The following is a 15,017-nucleotide window of genomic DNA, read 5'->3' as shown; positions in this document are numbered from 1 at the left end:
GGAGCTTCATAGCGAGGAGGACGGCTGGACTGGAGACAGTTCCAAGACAGCTCTATGCGACGAGTACGATGAGTGCGATGAGTGCATAGCTGCTGATGTTCTGGGCCCTCCTGGCTGATCGGTCGTCGGCATCCGCCACGATGACCTGTCCCTCGTACTTGTATATCCAGCCGATATGGATTAGGCCCGAAAGAATGGCGTATAGGTCCAATGCAGGATGTGCTTTTTCCCCGTCGCGGTCTAAACCAGACTGCCAGAACAACCGAGCTGGTGGTGAATTGATCGACCCCATCTTCAAGGAACAAAGTTATCAATGATGTTTACATGTAAACTCATGACATACAGGTATCAATAAATGGAGAGGTTCGAGCACTGGTTTCAGCTGGAGAGATGTCTTGGATCACTTTTGCTCAAGCAGCTGGGGCGGCGACTTGCTCGAAGTCACCGTAAATAGTGTCGAAAGATGTATCTCTTCATCATTTCCGGGATCCATACACGAGAACCGTTTCCCTTGTCTCGAAAGGGCGGGGGGCTGGGGGGAGAATAAAAAAGAACGAATGACATCTGTGTGCTTGCTTGCATACGCCACAAGTATCGCGTGGGGGAGGGCCAGTCAGCAGAGGTGGTTTCTTTTCCCAACACTCCGCATGAACGTCAACACGCCATTCCAGCAACAGCGGTCTCATGACGGAAACTATATATTCGGCATCGATGGCTGTCTTGCTATCCCCAGCTGGTTCCGTCTTCCTTGCATTGATAAGATAGCAAGCTGGGCTTTGCCAGTATGGTTCTCTGGCGGAGAGGGTCGGTGACGGCTCAATTGGCGATGGTGATCCTGCGCAAATCAACACCACCTCTCTCCATCATAGACAGAGGCTCATGCGAGCCTGCTACTAGTCGGCACGGCGGTCAAAATCGATGTTGGTAAGGGTCGAAGCTGCAGGTTTTCTTCAGATGTAATAGAACATCCTGTGAAGTAAGTGATGTTCAGGTGCTGGTCGATCAGTCTGCAACTGGTGCCTTCCACGTTGTTATGCGGGGCCCACCAGTGCAGATTTACAGCTTGATGCGCTATATGGATATCCATAAGCGCATTATTTTCCAACAACCAACCACCGACCAATCGTCTCAGCGATTGGATCAATAGCTCGGTTAGCTCAGTTGGTTAGAGCGTCGTACTAATATTCTCTCTCGAGAATACTTAAGTAATGCGAAGGCCATGAGTTCAAGCCTCATACTGAGCAACTTTCTTTTTTTGCATTTTTTGCCCCCTTTCTCTCTTTTTATCTACTCTTGTAATCAATATGCGAGTTACATCTTCCTTTTGTCGCCTTTTATTCACTTAGCCCGTTCTTTCTGTGTGACCTATTTCTCTTTCCTCTGTCCATACCTCAGTAAGAACAATATCATCTATCTATCGTATCACCAGAACTGATCGAGTCTCGGTCACTCCTCTATGTCCTCCGGCCAATCCGGCATCTCCCCCCTTGGATGCCATTCCAGTGGCCCCATCTTGTGTATGCCATCCATAGAGAAGGAGACTTCCTCGTCCGACCACCAAAAGTCCAGCCGCTTCCCAAGAGGCTTGGCATTCCACAGACCAGACTTGTTATCCCATGCGGGCCCGGCCGGATCCTCTTCCGGCTTCCAAGCAGCTGGCTCAAAGCGAAGGCGTCGCAAGTGTTTCTGGACCCCAGGTCCCAGGGGAGCAGGGTCGATATCCGCCGGGTCTGGTGGTATACCCCAACTCAGCCTCCTAGCGTTTGCCTCCGCATCCAGCTTCCACAGGATGTGCGCAGGGTCGCGGTACGTCACGCTTGGGTCCAGGCCCACGCGGCACTGGCCGACGGCCTGAGCGCTGCCGTCCTCGAAGCGGAAGATGGCGCCTGCGAATTGGGGATGCTGGTAGCGGGCGCCCTCCTCCCCGCCCCACTCGAACACCTCGGCCGAGCAGCAGTGCTTGTCCAGAGTGACGGAGGCGTAGTAGGTCTGTAGCATCATGGCCGCCTGCGGGGAGTACGTGACAGTGATCTGGATACGCCGCGGCTGGGCGGCCCGGAAGGGCGTCAGGTCCGCGCTCTCGTATCGTTTGTCCTTGTTGCGCTTGAAGGACGCGTGCTTGGACGTTTGGTTGCGAACGTCTCCCCATCGGGGGTTCTGGCAGTAGGCGCCGAGGGACTTTAGCACGTTGGTAGGGACCGAGGTGTCGCATATCAGGGAGATGCAGGTTCCCTCGTTGAGGACCTTGTCGCCGGCCTCCCACTCGTCGCCGGCCTCCGGGTCGTCTGAGTCGTCCGAGTATCGCATGACCAGAGGCCCGTAAATCATATCACCTCGCAACTTCGTCCTAATCTACAACAACGGGGACTAGTAAGTACATTGCCTCTCGAGACGAGGAATTCAAAAAGAAAGAAAGAAAGAAAATAAATCACTTGCGAGTATGGCCGACAAATGTTTGATGTTCGTTATCGTAGGTTTTTGTACGCGGACGCCGATTGCGGTGACCTCGTCGTTCGGCCCCAATGGCACGTAAATCCAATTAATCATATTTTTCAACCGCGTATTCAGTTGGCGGGACCGGGTATCGGCTGTAGGGGAATGCTCGTCATGGCCATGGACCGCCACTAAAGTGCCGTTGAGGAAGAACAGCGTTATGCCAGATACTTTGCTCAGGTTGGTGGTTTGCTGACGCCCCCAGTCAGCACCTAGGACGTACCACGTGTGTATACAGTCCAGATTAATAGGCTCTGGGGTATCGCATATCCTGGGTGTAGCGAAATCGCCGGACAGCTTCAGGCGGGCAATGTGATCCTGTGACAGACAGGGTTAGTCTATGTGTATATCATGGAGACATCTCCTCTCATACCTTGAATTGCACCGAAACCCTTTCGGCTTCCTTAGAGGTGAGAATTATCCAGGCAATGTTCTTCTGCTTGGTATGGCCGGCAAAGTGCGGCTCGTGAAGTACTCTGTCAATGTGGGAGATGCCGACATCGTCGATTCGAATGCGAAAGACTGGGCCTGCCGCTTCCGACGTCTGCTCGGCGCCGCCCTCTCGCTGCCATGTCGTAATCTGAGAGAGCGGCACTTCCGTCAGCGCCTCAGGCTTTGAGCGGTCGACGATGTCGGCCAGCTCCATGGCCGCAATGCACCTCCAAAGTGGTGCGCCCCGCGAAAGGAAGTGGATCCTGAGCAGCAGTTCAGGCGGCAGTGCCATCCATTGCTCGACACGCTGGACATCCAGAGCCGACCCGACGAGCCCGGCCGCGGCCGGCGTGGTGCGAGGCGGGAGCGATTCGATCCACGGGATGGGCGTGTTCTTGGACCAGACGTTCCGCCAGCAGGCCGCGGTCCACAGCCGGCTGAGCTTGTCGGCCGCCTGGCAGTGCCGCAGGTAGAGCTTGCAGCAGTCCCGGCTATTCTCCCAGCAATGGCATGACGCGTCTATGCACGCGAAGAAGCCGTCAACGGCACGGCGGGGCCCTTTGCTGGGCTCATCCGGGTCTGGGAATCGAAAGGGCCCGAGCAGGTGCTCGAACGATGTGCAAGCAGCGTTGCTGAGCACTGGAAGACGGATGGCTTTAGGGTCATGCTGATAGACAGATAAATCAGACAGAATGGAAAGGCGATGGACTTACAAACAACGACTTTCTCGTTGTGACCAATCTCGTCGCGGCATATTCCACATCGAGTCAAGAGGGCCAAGTGACGTTCTTGTGGGAAACTGAAGCAGTTATAGCGCTTGCGTGCCATCTTGAGTGACTTAATACGTTAGGGACATCCTCGGCATACACGATTTGATTCGACCAATGTACATAACAAGTCGCAGCAGGTATTACTTCAATACAAAAGAAATGGAAGAAGGGATAATAGCGGAATCTCTTCCAGAATAAGAAGACATGGCGGTGTGATACCCTGGATAATCAGTGCAGGTGCTCTTATTCGTCACGATTCGCGCGGCAGAGTTTCACATATTGGGACTTCTTCAATCCTGGAATGCGAAGTGCATAGGTAAGTAGGAGTTGTTCTACGTAGATTGCCTTAGCTAGCTCTGATGGTTAATGGCACTGAAGTACTTTCAAGATCCAGTCGTCTTATATCAAGTCTGGAAAGTATCCATGTTGATTCCGTGATGTCCTTCAAACGTGATGGGTTGAAGGTGCAGGTGAAGGTGCAGTTGAAGCTGCAGGGGTTGGTGTGGGTACATAGGTACATTGCGAGTGACCTTGGTGCTTGGGCGGAATAATATGGGTCCGTACCTGGGGCTGGCTGTGCACTGGCCATGCATTCAATCCAGCCACACTTGCACCTGCAACCTTTCCACATTGGCAACCGTTGCGTCGCGATTTGAGCCGCGATTTCAGCCGCGTCCGCCGCATTGCGTTTGAACAACACCAAAAAATCGACCTTATCCGTCATTGGATATCGACGATAGAGGCCCACGAAGTACATCGCCCCCCTTTTCCTCAGCGATTGTCGCGACTCTCGACGCGCAATAGACCTGGCTCGACGGTTGGCTACGCAGCATCATTATCCCGGCGCCTTGCTTGCTCCAAACACCCACCATGCCTGGCCGCCGTTCAGGTCGCGCCGCCGCGAGGCGAGCTGCCGAAAAAATGGGTGAGTCCATCCTTCCTAAATGCGATTGCTACTGCGCACTCTATACTAACCATCCTGCCTTGCCGTAGAGAGCACGCCCAAAACCTTCGACGAGATTGAGGATGAGCCCATGCGCGATGTCGAAGGCGACGCCTCGGATGCCGAGGTCCAACCCGAAGCTGAAGACCATGGCGACGACTCGGCAGCGGAACCCGATGAAGACAATCAGGACCCAGAATCCGAAGCGGAAGCCTCTGCCAAGTCTCCCACTCCTCCGCCGCAGCCAGTCATCCGAAGAAGACGTTTAGGTCGGCCACCCAAGAACCGCCCGCCTGACTGGGACACACTCCCTATCGAACCGCCGAACCGCGATCCCAATGACACACCACGTCGCCGAGGACGGGGCGGCTGGAGAGGCAGAGGTGGTCGCAAAGGCCAGTCTTATCAGCCCACTCAGCAATCCATTGACAAGGAAGGTACCATGGCCAATATTGTGGATGACGAGGTCGTCCTACCAGAGGATCCCGAGGGTGAAACCAAAGTCGACAAGAACGGTCATCTGCTGGGTGGCCGCGAGTATCGTTGTCGAACCTTCACGGTCCACGGTCGTGGTGACCGTCTGTACATGTTGTCCACCGAACCAGCCCGATGCGTTGGCTTCCGCGACTCGTACCTCTTCTTTACCAAACACAGACGACTTTACAAGATCATTGTGGATGAAGAAGAGAAGCGCGACATGATCGAGCGAGATATTATCCCGCACTCGTACAAGGGCCGCGCCATAGGAATCGTGACGGCCCGGTCGGTTTTCCGCGAATTTGGTGCTTTGATTGTGGTTGGAGGGCGCAGGATCAACGACGACTACGAGGTGGCCGCACGCCGGGCCGAGGGGGCCGTCGAGGGCGAAATTGCGGACCCGAATGACAGATTTGTTCCCGGCGAGGAGTACAACAAGAACCAGTACGTTGCTTGGCACGGTGCCAGTGCTGTGTACCATTCGGGCGTACCTTCAGTCCCGGCACAAAGCGGCAAGCCCGAGTTCAAGAAGAAGCGGGTAACGGTTACTGATTCGAACTGGCAACTTGAACATGCGCGTGCTGCAGCGTAAGTCAACCAAAAACCCATACCCCACGTTTCCCCAGCGCACTAACATTGTTTTAGTCAATTCAATGCCGAGATTGGTGCTATCCGGCGCCATAACAACAAGGGTGTCTACGATATCCACACCAATACCGTGCAGTTTCCTGCGAGCATGCAGCCCACGCGGGCCCGGATACTGCAAGTCGCAGACTCCTCAGCCCCGACAGATAGCGCCTTATTTGCTCCCTTGGACCCCAAGATCCCTCGGAACTTCAAGGTGGTTGATACAATCATGGAGATCCCTCCTGCTGGTGTATCGTCCGCGGTATACGAGCAGCGCGAAACCCCTCCCTTCCTGAAGGACTTCCAGGGTCTCGGTTCCATATCCGACGATATCAAGGATCTGCTACCTCCCGAGTGCAGAAAGGCTTTTGACGAGGCGGTGGGCCAAGAGGCTGAATGGAAGAGCCACTGGGGTCCGGAAAACGAGACCACGCACCGCCGACCTCCCATCATCGATGCCGCCATCGTGCCTTTCAGTAAATCGTAGGTGCTTTACGTATGATGGTGAGCTTCGATAGATGAGCCGGGCAGACAGCTGTATTCAGTGAATCGGCAGAGCTTGGGGATTGGGCATTTGTAATGTAACATCACAAAGAGGGGTGGAACGGGTGACATGCTTGATCACCATCAGCTGGCGTCGGAGGCGTTACAGGCCGCAACGTACTTGCGTGCCTAGAGAATTATGGGCTGCTTTTCTTTTGCTTTTCTTATAGGCCACTTAACCTCTTCCGTGATTACCGCGTTTGCATTCTGCGGCTCAAGATATGGCTCGCATTATGAGGATGCTGTTCTTGTTGCCGTGCAATGCTCGAAGTAAATGCGGTGGCAAGCTTGAGGAAGAAACTAGACAGACACCAAATAAATTTTACAAATAAGAGAAGTCTGTTTCTATATGGACCACCGGATTTGGGCTTCCTTAACTACTGTAGTCACTTGCAGACCTTTCGTGGTTTCATCTGGCATTGTGAGTTGGCATTTTGGCCACATGCATCAGAAACCTTGCGTTCTTTCCAATCCCACGTATCCATACTCACTGCGGCCCTCAAGATGATGAATGCCTTGAAATGATGCTGGCGCACCTGTGTAGGTCTGTAAGTCTGGACTAGTAATTTCTTCTGTGACTCGCGCTGCCCCTGTCTTGTTTTGTTGGAAGCAACGTGCCCAGCTCCTTAATTTCGAAGCTTTCATAGGCCAATTCCCTTCTACTGTGGCGAACACACTTACGCCACTGGATATCGCGAGTGAGGCTGTGTGTGTGGGTAGTGGCTTCTGGCAATTGCCCAAGAGGACGTTTGTATCATCTTGGGGCGCTGCCCATGGATCCCGAGGTGTGGCCTTCGATCGGACGACAAGCTAGGGAGAGCGGTTCTCACAGGATAGTAGGACATGCTTTACACGAAAATCTACGACCGCGTTGTATAACATAGCCTTCTGTATTGGTTTGGCTTCTCCATTGGGCTTCCTGTTCTCTAGCCGTTGCCCCAGCCCTGTCTACCTCCTCCCAATGTCTTGCCAACTAGCTTCACGGTGGCTTCTTTCCTGATATTTCACAAACCCCTCTCACTATCTCATGTCAGGCATTTACCTTAATAACGAAGTGATAGTGGCGAGGATGATGTTAGTATCCAGGACGGCCGAGATACCTGCCAATTCAAAACTCAATTCGTGGGTGCTGAGATCATGAGCGTGTTATTTGGTGTGTATGCGTCAGCCAACTAAGAAAGTCCTGACCCTTCCGTCACCAAGGGGTTTCAACCATGGAGTCCAAAATTCCACCCTACTATGGTTGTCGTCATGCCTCCATGGACATCACTATAGCTAAGCGTCAAGAATCGGCTGTCCCCTTGTCAGGCGTCAACGCCTCCTATGAGGCTCATAGGAGCGAGCTGGAAAAGATCCTGTACAACTAAATACTACAGGTGAACATTCGGGTGTGCCCCTTCCTGCCCAAGGGCTGACTAGTACATTCATTGATATATATACCAAATATAAGTTATGTACTTAGTTTAGGTTGGTTTACACTGGTGTGTCTCCGTGGAAACATATGCTCTCCAAGCCAGTGGGATATGCACAAAATTTTGCCAGGCACTTGAGTCTCCCACGTCTGGTATAAGTTGTGTAGTTACTGGTAATTAAATTCGCCAGTGCATGAGCCTTAACCTTCTGAGAAAAAAAGAGAAACTTAGATACATTCGGGGGGGAAGAGACTATAGAATCACCGCGACGTGTGCGCGAACAACCATTGACTTTCAAGCCATGATGCGCCTCTCTGCTTATGGTTCGATGTTGCAGTCCTCAAGGTCCTCTACCTGGATTTCGGTCCTCAATGCGCCTGTCTACCCGTCATGCAGTCCGAATGATGCATTATGCAAACCAGATAGGCATTTGGTATTTGGGTTTTCATATTCACAGTCATACGGGGGCTTTGGTGACAGTGTTTGTCATTGACGAGTCACATATGCATTGGCATACAGTCGGTGCCTTTCGCAAATATCGATCAACGCAGACAGAAAAGGATGAAGCATATACTGTGTCTTTCTATATACATATACCATATCTACCGTCATAGTACACGGCGAGTGTCAGTGCTGTCTCCGAATAGCTTCACGTACGTCAGTCAGCATGCCCTGAGCCTCATCCATCTTGAAGGCCCACCCCGCTCAACTTGTCGGTGCAATTCAAACCCCGATTACAAAGTGCAAGTATATTATATGCATTCGGTCATATAAGCCGGGTTGCAGCACGTGGTGCTGCAGCCTCCCCGTGTTCCAATTGGCTCGGAGCTCACGTCTGGTCGTCATGTCATATGCAGTCAGCGTCCCTCTCTCGCTCTCTCCTCTCCATCCTCTCCTCTACTCTTCTCCGTGTAACCGCCTCGTCGTCTGTCAATCTACCTACATTTCCATAGGAGCCGAGTATGGTTTATTTGAGTCGCACGTGTGAGACTCTGATGACTACTACTACAGGTGGCACATGCGACCAGGGGAAGCTTCCATGTACTTTCTGTATGCAAAATGTACGTGGCTGCGTCATCCAACGTACTTACATCTAGGTATGTGGCTTGCTTACAGACAGCCCATTCAGTCAGTCTAGGGTCAGCCAGTAGGAGCCGGCGCTAGAAGGGTCAGAGAAGGGGATAGACAACGTCCATTGCTGCAAGCATAGAAAGAGAGAGAGAGAGAGAGAGCAAACATCCAGATGAGTCAATACAGGTTGGTTGGTTCAGGCAAAAGTCTCGACTCCCAAGTTACCCAACCTTAGATGTACTGCGCACATCCAGCATTTCGACATAAAAATGCAGCGTCTTAATGGTGGATACGCTCAAACTTTGCCATCACACATCACATGTGATACACCAGGCCCGCGTAGCGCAATTGGTAGCGCGCGAGACTTCTATTCTCTATCTAGAGATATCTCGAGGCTGCGGGTTCGATCCCCGCCGTGGGTTCTATTCCTAACGGTTACTTTTTGTTCCCTGTTTCCATGTCAAACTTTGACTAATCGATATCAGGTAGAGAGGTACGTATTAGATTGCTCTTTTTTTGTGATGTTGCCTGGATCACATTAGGCTACGGGTGGGCTGCGCGGGGTCATTGAGGCCCCCATGTCTCTATAATTGCTCAGCTACAGAGCCATGGGATCATCAAGTGCATACCCAACATAAGTACATAGTCTACATACGTAAGTAGGTTTACGTGGTGAGAGAGACACAAACCATTGAGCTGCGTAAGTACTAAGGATAGGATAGGCAAACACCAAGAGACGCACACTCGGGCGCCATTGCATCATCGGGACGCGTGTGGGGATCGGCCTGTGTGCTCGAACGGCCGCCAAATATGTCTGGGGGAGTAGGGCAGGGCCAGACCACTGCCTAGGTACTGGGGATGGGAGCTCCCGCGCGTTGATTCATTCCATGCCGATCTTTTTCTTGTCTTTCTCGCAGGGCAGAAGCAGAACTACGTCAAGTGTCTGCTGAGCCGGAGCGGAAGCCGGGCTGCAGTAGGCAGAAGTTTAGTAGCAGTTGCGGCTTACGGAGCAGTGGCGTGTGAACATTGAAATGGCTACTTTCACCACCGCATAGGTACATATGACTCTTTTCCTGCTCATAACAGGTGCTGTTCGGCAAGATGACTGGTAGGCTGACAGTATCAAAATATGGAGTGATCGCCTTTAATACTGCCAAGCAACCCGGCAGGTTCAGAAGGATTCCCCCGATTCTAGAAAAAGGATAGAAAGCTGTGATCCTGGCTACTAGCAAGTTTGTATGCATGTACATACAGTCCGAAAAAGCACATCCCATAGCAAATCCGGTAGGTGGCGGCATTCAGTGGGGGTGCAAATAGTAGTGGGAGCAGGAGGGGAAGAAGAGCTTCCAGTTTTTTTTTGCTCAGCTCTGATACGAGGTTGAATGTACATATTTTCACGAGTAGAGTGGCAATTCCCCAATGACGAGTAAGAACACATAAGACACACAGTTGAGGGGAATTGGGGGGAGGGGAGGTAGATCCGGCGGGGGGGCAAGCTATTAATGGCAGGCGGAAGAGCGATAGAGAAAAAGAGTAGGGTGCGTGTCGATCCTATCCCGATGTGCTTGTTAGCCCGTGTCCCTCGCGGGGGCGGTGCAACGACTCTCGATGCGTGCTCGATGGCTGATGAGCGATGGGCACGGCATGAAATGGGGGGGTCTTTGACCCCGAAATGGGGAATCTACGGTAGATGATGGGTAAGACGACGGAGATTCAATGGCCGTGACGCCATGACCAAAAAGTACGAACGAACAACAGCAACAGCAAATTCCATTGATGGGAGTCCGGGAACAGAATGGCTGATGGATCATTAGGCAATAGGCCGGAATTGGACATCCCCAAGAGTACGCATTTGTCGGGCGCCGGTCAAGAAATTTAGAAGGGGTCGTGATGTCTCAAATTTTTCTTTGTTGTTGCAGTTACGTAGAACAACCACAACTTGCCGAGAGCAGGCAGATCCCCGATGTGGAAATTTCAAGCCTAGACTTTCCCCAAGGGCGCCCAAGGCCGAGGATATGTATCTTTTTGTTGGACTTGCCTACCACGCATTGGGCCTAGTATACCCGGCTGCACTGGCACGTTCTCAGAATGCATGCTTTTGACGACCAAGATCCGGTCGTATCGGATGCGTAACCCAGAGAGTCCCTACTATTGCTTTGCCTGGATCACCCTCAAACACGCGGTGGCTTACCAGGTCGCCTGTACATATCAGCCTCACCATGGTTGGTGCATACGAGAGAAGGAGGCAGTCCCTTAACCTCTTACTGGATGTCACGGGTATGTCCTACAGGGTTGGTCAGAAATCAGACGCAATACCCTCGGATAGAGTGGTTGTTCGGAATGAGATGTGACTTCCTCCGCCAAGCCCTGACTGGTGAACGTGTGCCGGTATGACGATAGAGTTCGAGCGCACTTCCGAGCTATTGGCAGAACAGTCTGGTTGCATGCAAGCCTCTTTGGCTCGGCGGGTTGGTAATGCATTCGACGTCGTGTGAACGTGGACAAGGCGGACGGACTTAAGCGTAACAAGACCGCGGAATAGTAGCGACAAGAGAGAAAGCAGGCTTGCCACTGGTCCAGGCCCCCCATCTGATGCTGCAAGCTGTCTGCAGAGGTAGTGGGGGGAGGGCAACGAGGGCGGCAAACCGAAAGGTAACGTATCAAGTCTCGTGATCTCATCCAAGGCAGCGAGCAAGCAAGCAAGGTGCTTGGTCGCCTCCGTCGCTGGCGGTGTGCGTGGCACTGCGTGCCAGTACGCGCAGTCGGTAAGAGGTACGCGTAGATTGCTGATGCTATCATGCTAGCCGTAGACAGACTTTCGAGCCGCGGCTACCCCATGACGGATGGAGGGCCATGCGATTCCCAAACAATGACACATAACGAGTGAGGGGAAACCACGCATCTGCCCGCCTTAGGAGCTATTGTTGCGTACATACAGTAGGTGCTTGCATTGATCCAGGGGGAGGGGTTGGTCAGACTTTTCCTGCGTGATGGGCATGAGGCCCCCGAAAAGGCGGAGGTGTAGGTAGATTGAAACCTCCTCCTTTGGTAGCGGTACTATATTGTGAAGAGGCTGGCTGGCTAAAAAGCCCGGGTCTCCTCTTTGGAAAGAGGCCGATCCCGGAAAATCGATCGATAGGGGAGCACTATTTGGGGCCGAAGGCCTTCGGAGCGCCCTGAATAGAGCCAGACTTGCTCCCGACTGCATCCAGTGCCCCCAGGGTACAAATGGAAACACCGCCCTGATAGCGTGGCGACAATCGTGAAGCTAGCCTCTCCCGCCCAGGACCCCCCTCTCCCCCTTCTGCACGCCTGCATGTGTAGCCTGAGAAAAATTTCCAACAATTGGCGCCGAGGCGGAGAGGGCTTGAGGGGGGAAAGAGGCAGGAACACTGCCATTCTACAAAATCCATCGTGACGGGTGGGGACCATGGTGCTTCAAAATCAGGACAGGCGGATTGGTCGACGACCATTTGGCCAATTTTCCCTCCAGTTCAAGAAGCCCGAAGCTGCATGCATGATTGGTGGGGGGTGATTTCTTCAGTATGGGAACATGATGAAAGCGCTTGAAAGGAAGTCGAGACTGGAGGCGGCTTTGGTGTCGATGCAGTCGGGTCGGGGACTAGGATCAGCAAGCGACTCATCAGCAGCACCTGCTTCGTTACCTGCTCACCTGTTGCTGGTCGCTGGCCGATGCAAGGAAATCAAATCAAATAATCAAATGCACGCACTGCACATGGGAAACTAATCTGGCAGCTTACACGCGACCAGTCGCGCGCTATCGAATTCTTGTTCCCCTAGTCAAACACTTGGATTGGCCCTGTCCTGTCCTGATCCTGAGTCGAGGCGCGGAATCAGCGAAGTAGGGGTCCAGATGGCTGGCCGCGACGGGTTCGTGTAAGTTATTCATAGTAACAAATTCCGGGCAATTTGGGGAGGGGAGGAATGTGACGGTAGTCGTCGCTAGGTCGCTGGTTGCTGCGTGCGTGCGTTCGTTCCTTGTTGGGCTGGCATGGCATCCATCCTGTCTTGGGCCTGTGCTTGCTTGCTTTGGGTGCTGTGCCGGAACAAGCCCAACAGGGTGCGGACATGAGGAACGAGGATGGTGAGCGTGTCTCTGTGGTATGACGCATCAGATTAAGGACTCTCTTGTGGCTGCATGATGCGTTGGGCAAAGGAGGAAGCTGAGGTGAGTAATGTTCTGTAGCATCCTGCCATCTCCTGACGGGATTCGAGAAGGCTTCTCAAGCTTCTGTTCTGGGGATCGCCAATCAGACCACCAGAGGCGCCCAAGATTGCGTTGTACTGCAGTACTGTACCTGTAGGGTAGGTGGTGGAAAAGGGGATCGATGGGTAGGGAACATGCCTCCTGCCTTCCTTCGCCCTGGCCGCCGCTGGCGAAGGGAATCATCTGCTTGGTTGCCATTGGACTGGGCTCACATAAGATGTAGGATGTATGTAGTATTAGGCACGCCTGTTCCTTGTCCCTGTTCGGTTTGTTCGTCTGATGCTACGGCTTTTTTTTTTTTTTTTGCGGCTGCAGCTGGCAATCCCACTCCTCTTTGGGTGGTGCAGATGAAACGTCGTCAAAGTTCAGAGATGGGAGCCCACCGTTTTGGACGGAAGACCGGACCAGGAAGACTCCACTCCAATCCTTCAACCTCGTAATTTTTCCCTCGATACCATCGAGAATCAAATATGGATGGCGATCGTTGTGACCTGTGACCACCACACCTGTAGTCATCACTGCCTACCTTACATGTACCTGTAACAGGTTCCGGCACGTCTGGCCCAGCTTCACCTGAGGAGGTGTCACATCTGACTCTTCGCGTGTAGCGATGATGATGTAGCCATGCGAATCATTGCTGGGTTTTCCCGGACCCTCGGGTGTCTGGGTGGTGCTTGTGGTAGGGCTCACGGGCCACTGGGCGTGCAGGAAGCAGGAAGGGCAGGATGGCCTCACTGGGCAGAAGCTCTGGGGACTCCGCTGTTGGAATACTTACACGCCAAACGCCAAACTAAACTTCAGTGCCGCTGACGAACCGCCAATACTCAGCCATCAGCAGAACTTCAGGTGTCAGTCCAGGCACTCTTTGCCACTGGTGGTCCCCACTCCCGCCAGCCCTTCTTTTGGAATGCGGTCTGTCTAATCCGTTCGTGATGCACCACCCCCGACACCGACACCGACACTACAAACTTCCCACCGGTGATGTCAGCTGCGCAAGGCCGTACTGTAGCCCAGGCTGAACGGTACCTACCTAAGATACCTAGTAAGAGACAAGAAAAAAGCCCGTGTGATTGATTGGATAAGGTACATCCTCACTCCCTCTCTCAGTCACTGGGCCGGTGAGGTTCGTTCGTCCCTCAAGCTCTCCATGCGCCAGTGACACTTTCTTTCGACTTGGCAAAAGACGAGCCCCGTGTTTCGAGCAGGCAGCCAAGCCCCGAGCTCATGATGGGGTTCACGTATCCATGTTTGTACAAGTGGCGGCGCATTTACACATTGACAAGCAGTTGGCACACCACGCACAAGCGCAAGCTGGGAAGCCCTCGACAGGCAGAAATGTGTTTTCACGTGAACGAACAGCCGACACACAGAGCACATAGCACAGCACAGCAGGGTAGGCTTGGGGGCCTTTTTTTCTTTTCGTCGCTGTCCCAGATGAACCCACTGCTACCCTGTACGGGCAAATGGGCTTTCGAAGAGTGCGTGTGGTCTCCCATGATTTGCCGAAGGTGCCTGGACCCTGGCCTGTGTTTGGGTGTCATGGAACAAATATGAAGTTCATCCGTGCTTGCCGAGTTCCAATTCGGAATCGTGAACGAGGGAAAAATGGTAATTCACCTGATACAGAACGCCCTCCCCCAGCAAACCTTGGGCGCCAGACCACCATCTTCCCCCATCTCCAAAACGTGTCAGCACAAACAATCATTAAAAGATATTGGATTGAATCAGTCAGTTCTCGGGGGCGATCATCAACTCCCAAACAGCCTAGGTTAGATGGGAAAGGAGCATTAATTAAGCAATGCCCATGCATGCTCTGGATGTCCCGGATATTACAGAGTATTTGCAGTGCCGGGATTAGCTTCGCATTCACCCAGGCCGTAATGTCGAGGATAGGCAGGTAAGCAATGTGAAAATGTACAACCAGCAACGGTGGTGTGCCATACCCTGAGCCCACGTTTTACGTCTTGGTCGCGAGTGAGAAAAGTCCAGAGCTCATGTGTGACTCGGCTGCTCCTACAAGT

The 15,017-nt window shown here is 52.9% G+C and overlaps 2 protein-coding genes across 2 annotated transcripts; one reads left to right on the top strand and one right to left on the bottom strand.

Moving 5' to 3' along the window:
- Window positions 1-1,446: 1,446 nt before the first annotated feature.
- Window positions 1,447-3,753, bottom strand: PG997_006783 (uncharacterized protein; the record flags this gene model as incomplete). The annotated part of the gene is made up of 4 exons (XM_066811098.1): window positions 1,447-2,347; window positions 2,717-2,811; window positions 2,867-3,579; window positions 3,639-3,753. The coding sequence occupies 4 exons, from the start codon at window positions 3,751-3,753 to the stop codon at window positions 1,447-1,449; spliced, it is 1,824 nt and encodes a 607-aa protein (XP_066670021.1).
- Window positions 3,754-4,565: 812 nt separating this feature from the next.
- Window positions 4,566-6,229, top strand: PG997_006782 (uncharacterized protein; the record flags this gene model as incomplete). Its single annotated transcript, XM_066811097.1, has 3 exons — window positions 4,566-4,620; window positions 4,689-5,703; window positions 5,761-6,229. 3 exons carry the CDS (start codon window positions 4,566-4,568, stop codon window positions 6,227-6,229), a joined length of 1,539 nt encoding a protein of 512 aa, XP_066670020.1.
- Window positions 6,230-15,017: the final 8,788 nt, after the last annotated feature.

This window comes from Apiospora hydei (assembly GCF_038363865.1).
Source record: "Apiospora hydei strain CBS 114990 chromosome Unknown utg000005l_segment0_segment0, whole genome shotgun sequence".
NCBI classification, from domain to species: Eukaryota; Fungi; Ascomycota; class Sordariomycetes; order Amphisphaeriales; family Apiosporaceae; genus Apiospora; species Apiospora hydei.
Note: the sequence above shows the minus strand (reverse complement) of the source record. Positions and strands in the feature narration are given on the sequence as shown.